At 46.8% G+C, this 14,637-nt stretch overlaps 1 protein-coding gene across 3 annotated transcripts in view; it reads left to right on the plus strand.

The window, feature by feature from the left end:
• Positions 1–14,637, plus strand: part of PABPC1L (poly(A) binding protein cytoplasmic 1 like) — a 28,650-nt gene that overhangs the window by 12,336 nt on the left and 1,677 nt on the right. For all 3 annotated transcript variants that reach the window (XM_083746218.1, XM_083746220.1, XM_083746219.1), the window contains 8 exons: positions 190–285; positions 1,680–1,943; positions 3,174–3,264; positions 3,995–4,123; positions 5,116–5,255; positions 6,662–6,755; positions 10,167–10,297; positions 14,301–14,389. In XM_083746218.1, the coding sequence (XP_083602344.1) occupies positions 190–285; positions 1,680–1,943; positions 3,174–3,264; positions 3,995–4,123; positions 5,116–5,255; positions 6,662–6,755; positions 10,167–10,297; positions 14,301–14,384 (1,029 nt within the window). In that variant the 3' untranslated portion in view covers positions 14,385–14,389. The remainder of the gene's footprint in view (positions 1–189; positions 286–1,679; positions 1,944–3,173; positions 3,265–3,994; positions 4,124–5,115; positions 5,256–6,661; positions 6,756–10,166; positions 10,298–14,300; positions 14,390–14,637) is intronic.

Genomic DNA, 14,637 nt, shown 5'->3' on the forward strand with positions numbered 1-14,637 from the left:
CACCCAGAACAATGGGAGTTTTGAATGCTGGGTGTTGGTTTGGATGGCATTTGGTTCCCTTCCAGCCTTATGATTGAGTGTTGGAAACATTCTTTTTTGTGCATATTTTAAAATGGAAAGCTGCGGCATAAATGTTACTTAAAAAATATTATGAACACATGGGAAAGTGTCTGTGCTCTTTGCTCCTAGGGTGTGAACTTGTATGTAAAGAATCTGGATGATGGGATTGATGATGAACGGCTGAGGAACGAATTTTCTCCTTATGGAACTATCACTAGTGCCAAGGTAAGATCTATGGTGGGTATTCAATGTTGATCTATGTTGAACGTTCCATCCGCTCAAGCATGTCAGCTTCTCAGATGGAACAACCCTCCCCCCCCAATGTTTTAGGGCGTTCTCCCTGCCCCAAGCCAATTTCAGGGGGCACAGGGGAAAGGGAAAAGTCCCACTGCACAAGTGGAAGACTTTGTGCAAATCTGTCACTGATGGGACTCATTAGGTGAATCCTGCCCCTTATGTTTGTAACCAAATATCTTTTGTCTGTGAAACTTTCATTCAGACCATTGGCAAGGACTCATGTGATTGATTGCTCCTTCCATATTCCTCCTTAAAAAAATCAAAACACAAAAACACTAGGCTGTTGATGTTTTTTAACATGCAGGGATTTGGGGGTGGGGATATGGAAGGAGAAATTGCATGAGCCTTCCACCTACAGTCTGAAAACAAGGCAGTCCAGAAAGCAGTAAAGTTTTGCTGCCTCGTCTGCTGTTTTGAGGCTGAAATTGCCACTGGGATAATCCAGTGATCTGCCACATCCACTCCTTGCCTTTTCTGCAATGATTCCATGTGGAATTCTGGCTACTGGACTACTTTCATCTAGTCCTTCAAAAAACTACAGCGCTCACAGAAGGAAGGCAGCCAAGGCATTGAGGCATGGCTGTGGGCATAGCTGTCAACCTTCCCTTTTTTGTGGGAAATTCCCTTATTCCAGCGCCGCTTCCCGCTGCTATCCCGGATTGTTAGATATCCCGTAGACTGTCCCCGGGACAGGTGAGGCTGCTTATCCCTTATTTTTAAATCTGAAAGTTGACAGCTATGGCTGTGGGACTGCTGACAGAGTTATTAGGAACTCTGCAAGCCCCCAGCCTGGGAGGTGTGGAGGCCACTGTGTGCGAAATCCAACTAAACAGATCCACCAGCACATTGATGTTTGGCTGCCCAGAGGTACTTCTCCACCCTTTCTTCTCCCCAAGTCTATTTTTGGGCGTGGGGATCCCCAAACTCTCTACAGCAGATTTGGTACAGATGCATCTACAAGCCTATTTAGTTGGGGACCATCCATGAAGTTTTGAAATTATCAGTCAACAGTGCATTTAGTTATGATGGCTTGCTTGAAGGTGTGTGCCGCCATGTCTCCCTGCTGCTATCTCAGGGTACAATGAATGTTTATTGCCATAATGGCTCAGTGCCTCCCCATTTAGTGAAAACAAGGACTCTGAGTTGACCTTTGTTCCTATTGAGTTTGGTGGGACTCAAGAGCAGTTCACCCCAATGAGTATATTTGTGTGTGTTAGGAAAAGTTGCCAATTATTCCGCTCATCTCGATGTCCGTGTCTCTCTGCCTGTGCTCTTCAGACTGCCGTTTGCCACCCACTCAGTGTTTTAATTTTCAATTTTAGGTGATGACAGAGGGTGGACACAGCAAAGGTTTTGGGTTTGTATGTTTTTCATCCCCAGAAGAGGCCACAAAGGCTGTGACTGAAATGAACGGGAGGATTGTCAGTGCCAAGCCTTTGTATGTGGCCCTTGCTCAAAGGAAAGAGGAGAGGAAAGCTATTCTCACCAACCAATACATGCAGAGACTAGCTACCATGAGGGCCTTGCCTGGTCCAATCCTCTGCTCCTTCCCTCCGACAGGTTATTTCCTGCCCTCCCTTCCACAGGTAAGGTTTGTAAAGAGGCTGCTATTACAACTTACTTCTATGAAACCCATTGACTAGCACCAATGGCAGACAAGATGCTATTGCACTGCAACTTAATGCACTTTGCAAATCCATTGCATTCCAATCTAACCGCCATATTGGGAGATGACAGGATGCATGTATAAAAATGTTTTCACAGATCAAACACCATAAGAACTTTTTATATCACTGCCTACATCACTACAAAAAAATAAATAAATCTTGCAATAGAGTCCACCCGTTCAGCTGTGAGTTGTTCAAGCCAAAGCGGTCCTGGCTTTCCCCATAGAATCCTGGGAGCTGCAGTTTGTTAAGGATGCGTAGAGCTGTTAAAAGAACCTTATTCCTCTCCCAGAGCTACAATTCCCAGAGTGGCTTAGCAACCAATCACTCTTCACGGGGAATTCTGCAGGTCCCAGAATCCTTAGGGGGAAATGATGTGCAAAGGAGAAACAGGGTCTGTACCTCAAGTTTCCTTTGGGTGGCCTAGAGGAAAGGTCAACCTGGAAGACCTTGTAGGTTTCAGCCCAGCAAAGTCTGGGCCTTCTTTCTTCTCAGATGTACATTCAAGAGGTGTTTTCCTTGTCATTTCCTCCCTCAGGCATTGAAGGAGAACATGAGCCTGAGGCTTCCTGTGAGTTTATTGCATATAGTGCCAAACTATGGTTGAGGGGACGCGGGTGGCACTGTGGGTTAAACCACAGAGCCTAGGACTTGACGATCAAAAGGTCGGCGGTTCGAATCCCCCTAACAGGGTGAGCTCCCGTTGCTCAGTCCCTGCTCCTGCCAACCTAGCAGTTCGAAAGCACGTCAAAGTGCAAGTAGATAAATAGGTACCACTCCAGTGGGAAGGTAAACGGCATTTCTGTGCACTGCTCTGGTTCGCCAGAAGCAGCTTAGTCATGCTGGCCACATGACCCGGAAGCTGTATGCCGGCTCCCTCGGCCAATAAAGCGAGATGAGCGTCACAACTCCAGAGTCGGTCACGACTGGACCTAATGGTCAGGGGTCCCTTTACCTTTAATCTGCCTCAAGTAATTCTCAGGTGATGGTTCCTTCAAAGCTACACAAAGAACTTCAAAGTTCCTTCAAAGAACTGCCACATATCTTTTCAAATTCCAGGCTTGGTGCTTTCGGTAGTCCAAGCTGCCCCAGGGCTGATGTGAGGACAGTAATGTTTCTTCTTCCTTTGTTTCGTGGTCTTTTTTCTAGCCTCAAACCAGAACTACTTTCTACAGTCCTAGCCCTGTTGCCCAAGTCCGCCCTGTCTCCCGTTGGAATATGCAGCCCTCTAGGCCTCCCTGTGAGTTTGCTTGCTTGTTTTTTCAAAAAGGACTTGGTCATCTGCAGAGCATGTGGGTGTAGGTTGCACTTGGTATGGAACTCCTACCATGCTATTGGTTGGTGCTGGGACCCCAGTATTTTCGTGAAGTCAGCATGCAAATTCAGTAGAGCACGGGGCTGGGGACCTGATGATGCTGGACTCCAGCTCATGGTCAGGGATCATGAAAGTTGGAGTCCAATAATAGGTCGCAGGTCCCCATCTCTGGGTTAGAGGAATGTGTGGAGGTCTTAGTTCTCATTACTGAAAGCAGACCCACAGACTAAGCAGAACTCTCGACTAAGACACTAGGGGTGGTGTTCAGTTATGTTCTGGTCAGAATAGACCCATTAGAATTAATGGACCTAACTTAGCCATGTTCACTAATTTATTTATTTATATTATTTATTTTAAAAAAAATATTTCAGGTTTATACATTTCACTAATTTTACAATCATTTTAACATTTCAAAACTTAACTTCCTTCCCCTTCTTTCTGCGGTTCTTTAAATTTATTTTTAATATCTTCTGTGTATCCAAATTAACTTAAATTTGCTCATTTATTCAATAAACCATTTCCATTCTTTAATAAAAAGTTGGTTATCTTGATTTCTTATTCTTCCATGTTCACTAATTTATGTGGATAAAACGTCTCTGAATGCCCCCCGCTTCTTATGCCTCCAAATTCTGATGAAAGTATTCAATGTTTTTAGCATCCTATCACCCAGCCAGCCCGGTCCTGAGGCCTACTGCACCTCCCAGGCGCCCGCTGTCCAACATCAGCACCATGAGACAAGCGTCCACTCAGGCTCCCAGGGTATCTCCCAATGCCCAGAGAGTGGGTAAGTTAGGAAATGCGGATGGTTCATCATCAAACGGAATGGTGCGTGCCTGTGTGCTTAGATGCAGGTGGCAATTATTTTATGCATAATCCAGTTTGGGGGAACCTGTCACAGTGTAGCATTACCAGGAAATGGAACCTGTGGCAGGGTGATGGCAATAAGGATAGGCTGAGTGGGAGCCATTCAGTTCTATGGGCTCCCATAGCAATTGAGAGATTAGGTACACAAGTTGCTCTTACCATGCCTCCTCCAGATCTTGGTCCTGAGGTCCAGCTTTGAGGGCCTTCTGGCGGTTCCCTCACTACGAGAAGCCAAGTTACAGGGAACCAGGCAGAGGGCCTTCTCGGTAGTGGCGCCCTCCCTGTGGAACGCCCTCCCACCAGATGTCAAAGAGAACAACAACTACCAGACTTTTAGAAGACATCGGAAGGCAGCCCTGTTTAGGGAAGCTTTTAATGTTTGATATATTACAGTATTCTAATGTTTTTTTGGAAGTCGCCCAGAGTGGCTGGGGAAGCCCAGCCAGATGGGCGGGGTATAAATAATAAATAATAAATAATAAATAATAAATAATAAATAATAAATAATAAATAATAAATAAATTATTATTATTATTATTATTATTATTATTATTATTATTATTATTATAAAAGGATTATCAGGAGCTGGTGTGGGGTTTAGCCTTTGCTTCAATGGCATCTGTGGGTTCATCCTTTTGCTTGCTTTGTATACATGAAAGGAGTGTTTTATTACAATTGGACCACCCAATTGTGCTGACGTTGCAGTGGAGATTTTGAGAGGACTTCTCAAATTTACGTGTTGCAGGCTGTGGTTGCAACTGAGAACTGCCATCTTCCTCTCCCTGTCTTCTGCACCATTTTGGGGAGCCTGCTTTTAAAAAGGCTTCTGCAAAGGGTGCATGGCATCAACGATGAGATACGTCATATCTCCTCTCTCTGTACCCTTCCAAATTGTTCCTGTTCTCATTTCAGCCAACATAGGAACCCAGACTATCAGCACTCGGGCATCCTCCTCAACAGCCCTACCACGTGGCGTTTCCCAGTACAAGTACTCTTCAGCCGTGAGGAATGCCCAGCCACTGGGCACCATGGCACCTCTGCCAATGCACCAGGTAACTCGCCTTCAGTTGTGGAACAAAGGATATTGTATAGACCATGTTTTCCTCCCTCCACTCCTTAATGTGGAAGATTTTTCTGATCATGCCATTAACATAGGCTGTGTGCACACCATACATTTAAAGCTCCGCGACCCGCCCCGCCCCCGCAAAAATCCTGGGAACTGTAGAATAAGGGTGCTGGGAATTATAGCTCTGTAAAGGGATAAACTGCAGTTCCCTGGATTCTCATTTGTTTTTTTTAAGTGTGCTTTCAATGTATGTTGTGCACGCAGCCTTTAGAGTTTGGGCTTGTAGCGTGTTCTAGTTTTTGGCGTTTAATTGGTCTGGATTAAAGTAAAGGTAAAGGGACTCCTGACCATTAGGTCCAGTCATGACCGACTCTGGGGTTGCGGCGCTCATCTTGCTTTATTGGCCAAGGGAGCCGGTGTACAGCTTCCAGGTCATGTGGCCAGCATGACTAAGCCACTTCTGGCGAACCAGAGCAGTGCACGGAAACGCCGTTTACCTTCCCACCAGAAGGTAACCTTACCTATTTATCTACTTGCACTTTGACGTGCTTTCAAACTGCTAGGTTGGCAGGAGCAGGGACCGAGCAACGGGAGCTCACCCCGTCACGGGGATTCGAACTGCCGACCTTCTGATCGGCAAGTCCTAGGCTCTGTGGTTTAACCCACAGCGCCACCCACATCCCTCCTAGGTCTGGATTAGTGGTTCCCAAAGTGGAACAGACCAACCAAAGATCACACAGGTCCCCGTCTTTGATCTAGAGGAATGTGTGGTGGCCTAAGTCTGTGGGTCTACTTTCAGTAAAAAGAACTAAGCAGAACTCTCTGCTAAGACACTTTGGGGGGGGTCAATTCAGTTCTGCTCACAGTAGACCCATTGGAATTAATGGACCTAACTTAGTCACGTGCGTTAATTTCAGTGGGTAAAATTTAGCTGAACGCCACCCTCTTCTCATTTCTCCAGCTTCTCCTGATGAAAGTGTTCCTTGGGGGGTGAGGTCCAATCACTGGAGGGTTGCAGCGCCTGCTGTGGCTATAGAGACTGATGTGGGAGAGACATGTTTTGTTGCAGCGGGGGCAGATGAAGGCATCCGGCTGTGCTGCAGCTGATGCATTGTGGTGTTTCTTCTCTCTGAGCTCCTCCCAGTGGTCATTCCTCCTCTGGTCACAGCTGTGGATACGTGACCTGTCTCCAGACACTGTTGACCAGCAGTTAGGGAAGATGGGAGTTGCAGCCCCAACAGCAGCTGGTTCCTCTTATCTACTTTAGGGAGCTTCATATGGTGCAGGAAAAGGAATTTCTGCCATTAGAATCCACCTCCCCCCCAGAGTATCATTCAGGAACTCACACGAGGACCATGCTATAATTGTTGTCTTCTGTTTATTGGCCTGCAGGTTGTAGAACCGGCTGTTCGTGTTCACGGACAGGAGCCCCTGACAGCATCCATGTTGGCTGCAGCCCCTCCTCAGGAGCAGAAGCAAATGCTTGGTGAGTTGTGGTGCATTGTCCTCCTCCATCGGCAGCTTGCCCTTCTCAGGTGCCCTGTTTAGCTAGCTAGCTAGCTAGCTAGCTAGCTATGTCTCTAGGCAAGAGTTTTAACCTTAAACTTAAAGGTGCCGCTCTGCAGCTTGGAAACTGTTTTTGGCTTCCCCCGAATATGCAGGATCCGGCCGTAGTTATTCAGTGCTGCTGGCAATGCATTCTGCTCAGCTGGTAGAGCATGAGACTCTTAATTTCAGGGTTGTGGGTAGGAGTCCCACATTAGGAAAACACTACCCAAAACTATGTTGAACAAACTGGGAGACGGTTTTCTTTTCACTGTCTTTTGTGGTTCTATTGGCTTGAGATTTCATTGTGGGCTTTGCTTAGTTTCATGGGCTTTTAGCACAGATCAAGACCATATATTTAAAGCACATTAAATGCATGTTTAAAGCATATGATTTCCCTCCCCCAAATATTCCTGGGAGTGGTAGTTTAAGGGTGCTGTGAATTGTAGCTCTGGGAACACTAGTTTTATTAGTTTGTATAGTTTGATTTGATTTTGTTTCTATATTTCTGCCCTGAGACCTTCGCTTTAAATAAAGAAACATGCAGAACCTTCAAACGGGAAACTAGAATGAACACTGGAAAGGACATTTGCCGATTGGTATAATTACAACCTGACATTGCAGAAGGGTCTTGGCTAGGGGAAGGGGATGCTGCAGGATAGTACAGTGGTACCTCACGTTACATACGCTTCAGGTTACATACGCTTCAGGTTACAGACTCCGCTAACCCAGGAATTGTGCTTCAGGTTAAGAACTTTGCTTCAGGATGAGAACAGAAATCGTGCTTTGGTGGTGTGGCGGCAGCAGGAGGCCCCATTAGCTAAAGTGGTGCTTCAGGTTAAGAACAGTTTCAGGTTAAGAACGGACAAATTAAGTACTTAACCCGAGGTACCACTGTATATTCAGTATCCTTTCCATTCTGCTTCTGAAAAGCAATTATCTCAGCAGTGCTAGCAGACTGTAGTATGAAAGCAACCTTGGCAGCTGGTTGCATGGTTCTAGCACCCATGATGACACTTCAGCTGGAGCCCTGCTTTAAGGGACTGGCTACCCAGCCCGAGCCCTGTCAATCACAGCTTTTCTCCCTAGCAACTGTGGTGGGTCTGGCAGCAGGGATCTCCGGACATGATCAGGTATCATGAGTAGCAGCTCTTTTCCTGCTGACTGAGCAGCTGCTGCTCTCCTCCACATGATCTGATGAGGCTGAGCTGCGTGCCAACTGCATTTGAACTGAGAGTTTCTTAGATTACTAACAGCCGGACTGCACAGGCTCTTCCTGTGCTGCCACCTGCTTTGGGTATTTGGGTATGCTTTGGGCATACCCTTCCTTTCCTGCCCCCATAAGTGTACTTAAGGAAAGGACTTTTCCTGGAGGGATTTTCCTTTTCAAAGCACACAGCACCTCACTGTGCAAGTAGAAACTCCTGCTCTTCAATATATACTTTCCTCACAAAGAATGGTTATAGTGGTGATGGGTTGAAGGAGTTTATTTCCGTGTTCTCTCTCTCTCCCTCTCTCTCTCTCATTCCTGAAAGGTAAATCTTACTCCTTGCTCGGTTGCAACAAAAAAGGCCAAACTGGCCAGTGTGAAGCATGGCGTGAGTAAAGAGTGCTGGAATTAGGGATGGATCATTCTGTTTCTGGTCTCTCTCACTTTCTCCCGTGTTCACAAAATCCATCATTTCCCATTTCAATCCGCAGTTGTAAAAAACAATGACGTGGACTGGGAATTTAACTGTACGCAGTTCCCTGTTTAGGGAAGTTTTTAATATTTAATGCTGCATTGTTTTTAACACTCGATTGGAAGCCGTCCAGAGTGGCTGGGGAAACTCAGCCAGATGGGCGGGGTATAAATAAACTACTACTACTACTATTATTATTATTATTATTATTATTATTATTATTATTATTAAATGCATCACTGCCAATCTTATTCGGCATTTGTTCTGTTTCGTTTAAATAATAAGCAGGAGAAATCCTGGTTCTCAACAGGTCTACATTACGTGGGCAAATAATTTATCCAGCTCTGCAAAGCCATACCCCTTGCAATACAATTAGAGATTTTTTTTGGAGGGGGGGACAACTCCCATTGGCGCCAAGCTGCTATTTCTCCACAATGACGCATTGCTGTTTCTCCAAGCGGCGGTTTGTGCAGTGACCTTACACAAGCTGAGCATTCGCTGTCGCATGAAGATGCCCTCCTCTCTGCTTTTTGTTTGCACAGCCAAATTATTGACATGTGTATAGGGCTGTGGAGTTGCCTATGCAAATGTGTAGAGCTTAAAAGAAAAATAATGTATGAAGTCTGACTTGGAATGGGCAGTCAAATCTCAGTGTCAACAATGGGTGCATCGTCCACCGCACCTGAGGGCAGCAGATTAGCTTAGGGGGTGAAGAGCAGGCTATGTGCCCCACAGAGCTTTGTCTTTCACTACCTTGTTGCTACTCCATGCCCCTCCAGTGTTTGCTGCCTGAGGCAGATGCCGCACACTGCTTAATGGTAGGGCCAGGCCTGCATGCAGTCATTTAAGGAGAAAGTCTTTTACAATGTCTGCAGCAGCAGCTTGAAAACAGGGAGGATAATAAAGAGGTAGACCAGCTGTGTATCTGAATTTGCTTTCCCTTAAGACAGTCCTTCCTGGTAGACGTTTCCTTTTGGGGGTGGGGGTGGGGTACCTGCTAGATGGCAATGGATGGTAGTATCCTTATAAAGGTAAAGGGACCCCTGAACATTAGGTCCAGTCGTGGCCGACTCTGGGGTTGCGGCGCTCATCTCGCTTTATTGGCCGAGGGAGTCAGAGTACAGCTTCCGAGTCATGTGGCCAGCAGGACGAAGTTGCTTCTGGCAAACCAGAGCAGCGCATGGAAACGCCGTTTACCTTCCCGCCAGAGTGGTACCTATTTATCTACTTGCACTTTGACGTGCTTTCCAACTGCTAGGTTGGCAGGAGCAGGGACCGAGCAACGGGAGCTCACCCCGTTATGGGGATTCGAACCGCCGACCTTCTGATCGGCAAGTTCTAGGCTCTGTGGTTTAACCCACAGCGCCAACTGCGTCCACGTATCCTTATACGGTACATCCAGTTAAATTCCTGTGATCTTTTCAAGTGCTTTATTCTTTGGATATCCATGTACAATTTGTTTACCTCTTCTGCCTGCTTTCTCTTGCAACTCTGGGCCTCACCAGAACTTTTAAAAATGGTTTTTCATGTGAGAACTGAAGCATTCCCACTCCCTAGTGTTCCTCCAGGGCCACTATTACCCCTAAGCTTAAAAAATGGAATAGGGCCAGCTCCATGGGGTTTTCCCACTCTGAATGATGCATGCTTCTGTCCCTTTTGCCTGTGCACAGGTGAACGCCTCTACCCTCTGATTCACTCATTACACCCCTCCATGGCTGGGAAGATCACAGGTATGCTGCTGGAGATAGATAACTCTGAGTTGCTGCTGATGCTGGAGTCACCTGAATCCCTCCACTCTAAGGTACTGGAATTTCATGCTATAAAATAAAAACCGCTAACTCTGCCATTGCAAATCCCCAAATTTTGCAATTAAAATATATTGTGCTGATTTGAGTTTTGTTTATCTGTAAATTTTATGATATGCATACCTTCAGAATATGAAGGGTTTCTCTTTTACAGAGCTTGGAGTGGGGCTGTTTTCCCCCCCCAGAAGTAGGTGATGGAGCAGGAGACTATTGGGGAACTGAAATGATCCCTAAGGGCCGGGAGATTTTGAAACCCTGGTGGGATAACTGATAGTAAAAAGACTCCATCTCTGACTACAAGTCTTTCCACTGTTGCTTTTTCCCATTCTGCCATCCCCAGCTAAGTCCATTTCTCACCTGGTTTGTACATGTGTGTGTGTTCTAATTATTCCTGGTGCATTTTCACCTTGAGCACATGTGGTGTATGTTTGTGTATGTATCCCACATGGAAGCACATTTCCTCGCTGAGATTAAAAACTATTTTTTTACATACAAAGTGGCAATTCACTGTAATGGTATGTCCTAACTAGTTAGAGAAAACAGAAAAGATCATATGACACATCCTTCATATCTCTTTTGACACAATGTGCTGTGTGTGTGTGTGTGTGTGTGTGTGTGTGTATGCAGCGGTTTCTCCTAGTTTTGGCTGGTTTGCAAAGACTGCATGTGCAGCCCTTTGAATGACCACCATGTTATGAGCCATTCCATTCTCAATGCTAGAGGAGCTATTTTTAAGCAGTTAGTGTTTCAGCTGCATAGGCTTTCAATGCATGAATAATAACTTAAGGAGATCCTTCCTGGATCAGGCAAATGGTCCAGCTGGTCCAAAATACTGTTTTCCCATAGTGATAGCCACCCAGAAGCCCCCCCAGCCATGGTTATGCTGTTCTTCAGCAGCTGATACTTATACAGGCTCTGAAATGTGGAGGCTAAAATGAATGTAGCCTTCCTACTAGTAAATCCAGTGGCAGATGGGACTCGTCAACCTGGGAAGGTAGCCCATCTAGGAGAAGCAAAACTCTCTATCCTTAACCTTCATTGCCATGTGGGGTATCTTCAAGAGAAGAAAAGTCTAAGGAATAAACTACACAAATCTGGAGTGGGGTCCCTAAGACTGTTGGATGGTGCCTTGTAAGCCTCCTTCCAGCAACTCCTGCAGCCAAGCTGGTGCCAAGCATGTTTCTCTGCATTACAGTGGTGCCCCGCAAGACGAATGCCTCGCTAAACGAAAAACCTGCAAGACGAAAGGGTTTTCCGATTTTTTAGCGGCTTCGCAAGACGAATTTCCCTATGGGCTTGCTTCGCAAGACGAAAGCCCATAGGGAAATCTCCGGGGACAGCGGGGAAGCGCAGCGCGCCTTCTCCTCTGTTCCCGGACCTGTCCTAAGGCTTGCGGTGGGAGGTCCGGGAACAGAGGACAAGGCACGAAGGGCTTCTCCTCTGTTCCCGGGGCTTGCGGTGCGAGGAGGGTTTTTCCTCCCCACCGCCAACATTCAGAACAGCATTCTGAATGTTGGCGGTGGGGAGGAAAGCCCTCCTCCCACCGCAAGCCTTCAGGACAGGTCCGGGAACAGAGGGGAAGGTGCGCAGCGCTTCTCCTCTGTTTCCGGGGCTTGCGGTGGGAGGAAGGTTTTTCCTCCCCACCGCCAACATTCAGAACAGCATTCTGTATGTTGGCGGTGGGGAGGAAAGCCCTCCTCCCCCCAGCCTTCAGAAGAGTTCCCGCCTAGGCTGCGGATAGCAGCCTGCTGCCCCGCGCGAGGGGCGCTCTTAAGCAGAGCGCCCCTCGCGCGGGGCAGACATTCGCCGCTTGGGGAGCCCTGCAGGGGAAGTCTTGCAGGGCTCCCCAAGCTGCGAATGTCTGCCCCTCACGCGGGGCAGCAGGCTGCTATCCGCAGCTTGGAGAGCCCTCTGGACCTCTTCTGAAGGCGGGTGGGGGGCAAAAGTCTTTGTCCCCCCTGCCTGCCTTCCCGGGGGATTTTAAAATGCTGGCGGGCGGCAGCGCTGCCGCCCGCCAGCATTTTAAGATCGCCCCGGACAGCGGAGAAGTCCTCCGCTGTCCCGCCCCAGGACAGCAGAGAAGTCTCCGCTGTCCCGGGAAGGGGGGGGAGCAAAGACTTTCGCCCCCCCGTCGGCCTTCAGAAGAGGTCGGGGGACAGACTGTCCCCAAACCTGGTCTGAAGGCGGTTTCCATAGGAACGCATTGATTGATTTTCAATGCATTCCTATGGGAAACCGTGCTTCGCAAGACGAAAAACTCGCAAGACGAAAAGACTTGCGGAACGAATTAATTTCGTCTTGCAAGGCACCACTGTACTTTGGACCACATCAGCGAGGTTGAGAGGGGGGGGTCTTGTCGTCTGGGCATCCCAGAACCTCCATTCGCACTACCCAGGTTTAGCGACCCTGGAAAGTCACTTCTGTGCTGCTAACACAGCAGTGTGACTTCACCCCAAAGGCACACTCCATTGGCTCTTGAGACAGACCTGATGCCAACAACTGCTAGTAAGTCCTCCATGCGTTCTTTTGATAAGAACATTATGCGTTACAACAAACTGAAGTCTTGGAGAGTATGCTTGGATGATGTTTGCATTAAAAACAGAATGGGGGGGGGAGTGAAGGCTGAGATGAAAAATTAAATCACCCTTTGAGAGCATGTATAACTGGAGGGTTGGGAGGGTGTTATTAACTGCTTTCAAGAAACCATTTAATACACATTAAGACAGTTGAGAAAGTTTTTTTTTTTTTTGTTAAAAAGCCTAACTGCATTAATGTATCTTGTGTCAGAGAGTGGGTTTGGCAAGCTACTTGCTTGAGGGGGTGAGTTATTGGTTTGTTTTTATTATGTATATTGTTTTTCTCTCTCTTGTATTTTGTGAACTGCCCTGAGATCTACAGATGAAGGGTGGCAAAAATGTTTAAGAATAGGAACTATTGTAGCTCACAGGTTGGCCTTAGCCTAATTGTTTGCAAGAACACTTTTCCTTCTGTGTAATTTTTCACACTCAGGAAAAGAAACTGAGCTTCTTAGATCTGTCCTCAGATGGCTACCTTAAGACTTTTTGGGATGGCATGAAAAGACAGCAAATTGCTAATTGCCAAATTTGTAATTTTGTATTTTTTTTACTCTCGGGAGGTGTTTCTGACGCTGAAAATCCAGTGACAGGCCATGGTATTATGCGTCTGAAGTTGGGGTGGGCAGGACGCCACTTGCTTTTCTGTTTCAGCCTGCAAAACATCTTTGGCCAGCTCTGGCTCAGAGATATTTATTTCTCTTCTCTCCCCCACCTTCCACATTGTTGTGAGGAAGAGTTCTCTGTATTTCCAAAGCCTGCATACTGCAATTTTGGGTGCCAACTAGTTCCAATGAAAGAGGCTCTGCATGAAATTTGTTACTATTCCTTGACTCAAGGAACTTCTACAGTAAGATTGTTGAGAAAAATGAGCTTGCACAGTCAGCCTTGGAACCACACGAAGATGGAGCCAACGGGCAATGAAGAATCAGAAATGTAAAGAATGCAAGTCTTGCTGCACAAATCTCCCTTGATCTGTTATGACAAAGCCCAGAAAGACTTTGGCACTCCAAAATGGCAATCTTAATTGTCTGAATGTACCTACAGAGAAAAAAAATGAGTGAAGTTTCCTTCAGAGGCTTGGACCTCAGTGTCTGCAATTCTTTAGATCCTAAAGCAGCCTAAGTGGCTTTAACACACCATCCACATCAGTCTCTAAATTGCTTTGGGTGGAGAGCCTATGGCTGTCCAAATTTTGCTGAGCTCCAGTTCTCCAGCTGACTCAGCCAGCATGGCCAGCAGCCAAGGATGACGGGAGTTGTAGTCCTGCAACATCTGGCAGGCCACAGGCATTCCACTTCTGCTTTTCAGGGAAGAGTAATGCACCTAGGATTGTTAAAGGGCCTCCATGTTGATTTGCAGAGTCCATCTCAGTACAACTGGCTGTAATAAATGACTGTCTGATCCTGGGCTTTGCTTTTGTTAGATTGAGGAAGCTGTTGCTGTACTGCAAGTGCACCAAATCTCTGAAGCATCCCACAAGAGCAACTCGGCAGCATTTCTTCAGTGACCAAGGTGGGTTGGTAAGGAGTGCACAGCGATCAAGTGAGAAACTTGGTTTTGGCCAAAATATGTAAGAGGGAGGGAAGGAGAGCAGGCCCAAGCATTTCATTGGGGACCTGATGCAAAGACATGGTTCCATGCTGAGAACTGCTAACACAGAAGGACCTATTCATACAAGGTCATCTGCTTGGCAAGGTGAGGGACAAGTAGGAAAGTGTTGCAGCTGCATGTGTGAAGCTGACACTTTCTGCTTCACTCCT

The sequence above is a fragment of the Podarcis gaigeae genome (genome assembly GCF_964106915.1).
Source record: "Podarcis gaigeae genome assembly, chromosome: 6".
Classification (NCBI taxonomy): Eukaryota; Metazoa; Chordata; class Lepidosauria; order Squamata; family Lacertidae; genus Podarcis; species Podarcis gaigeae.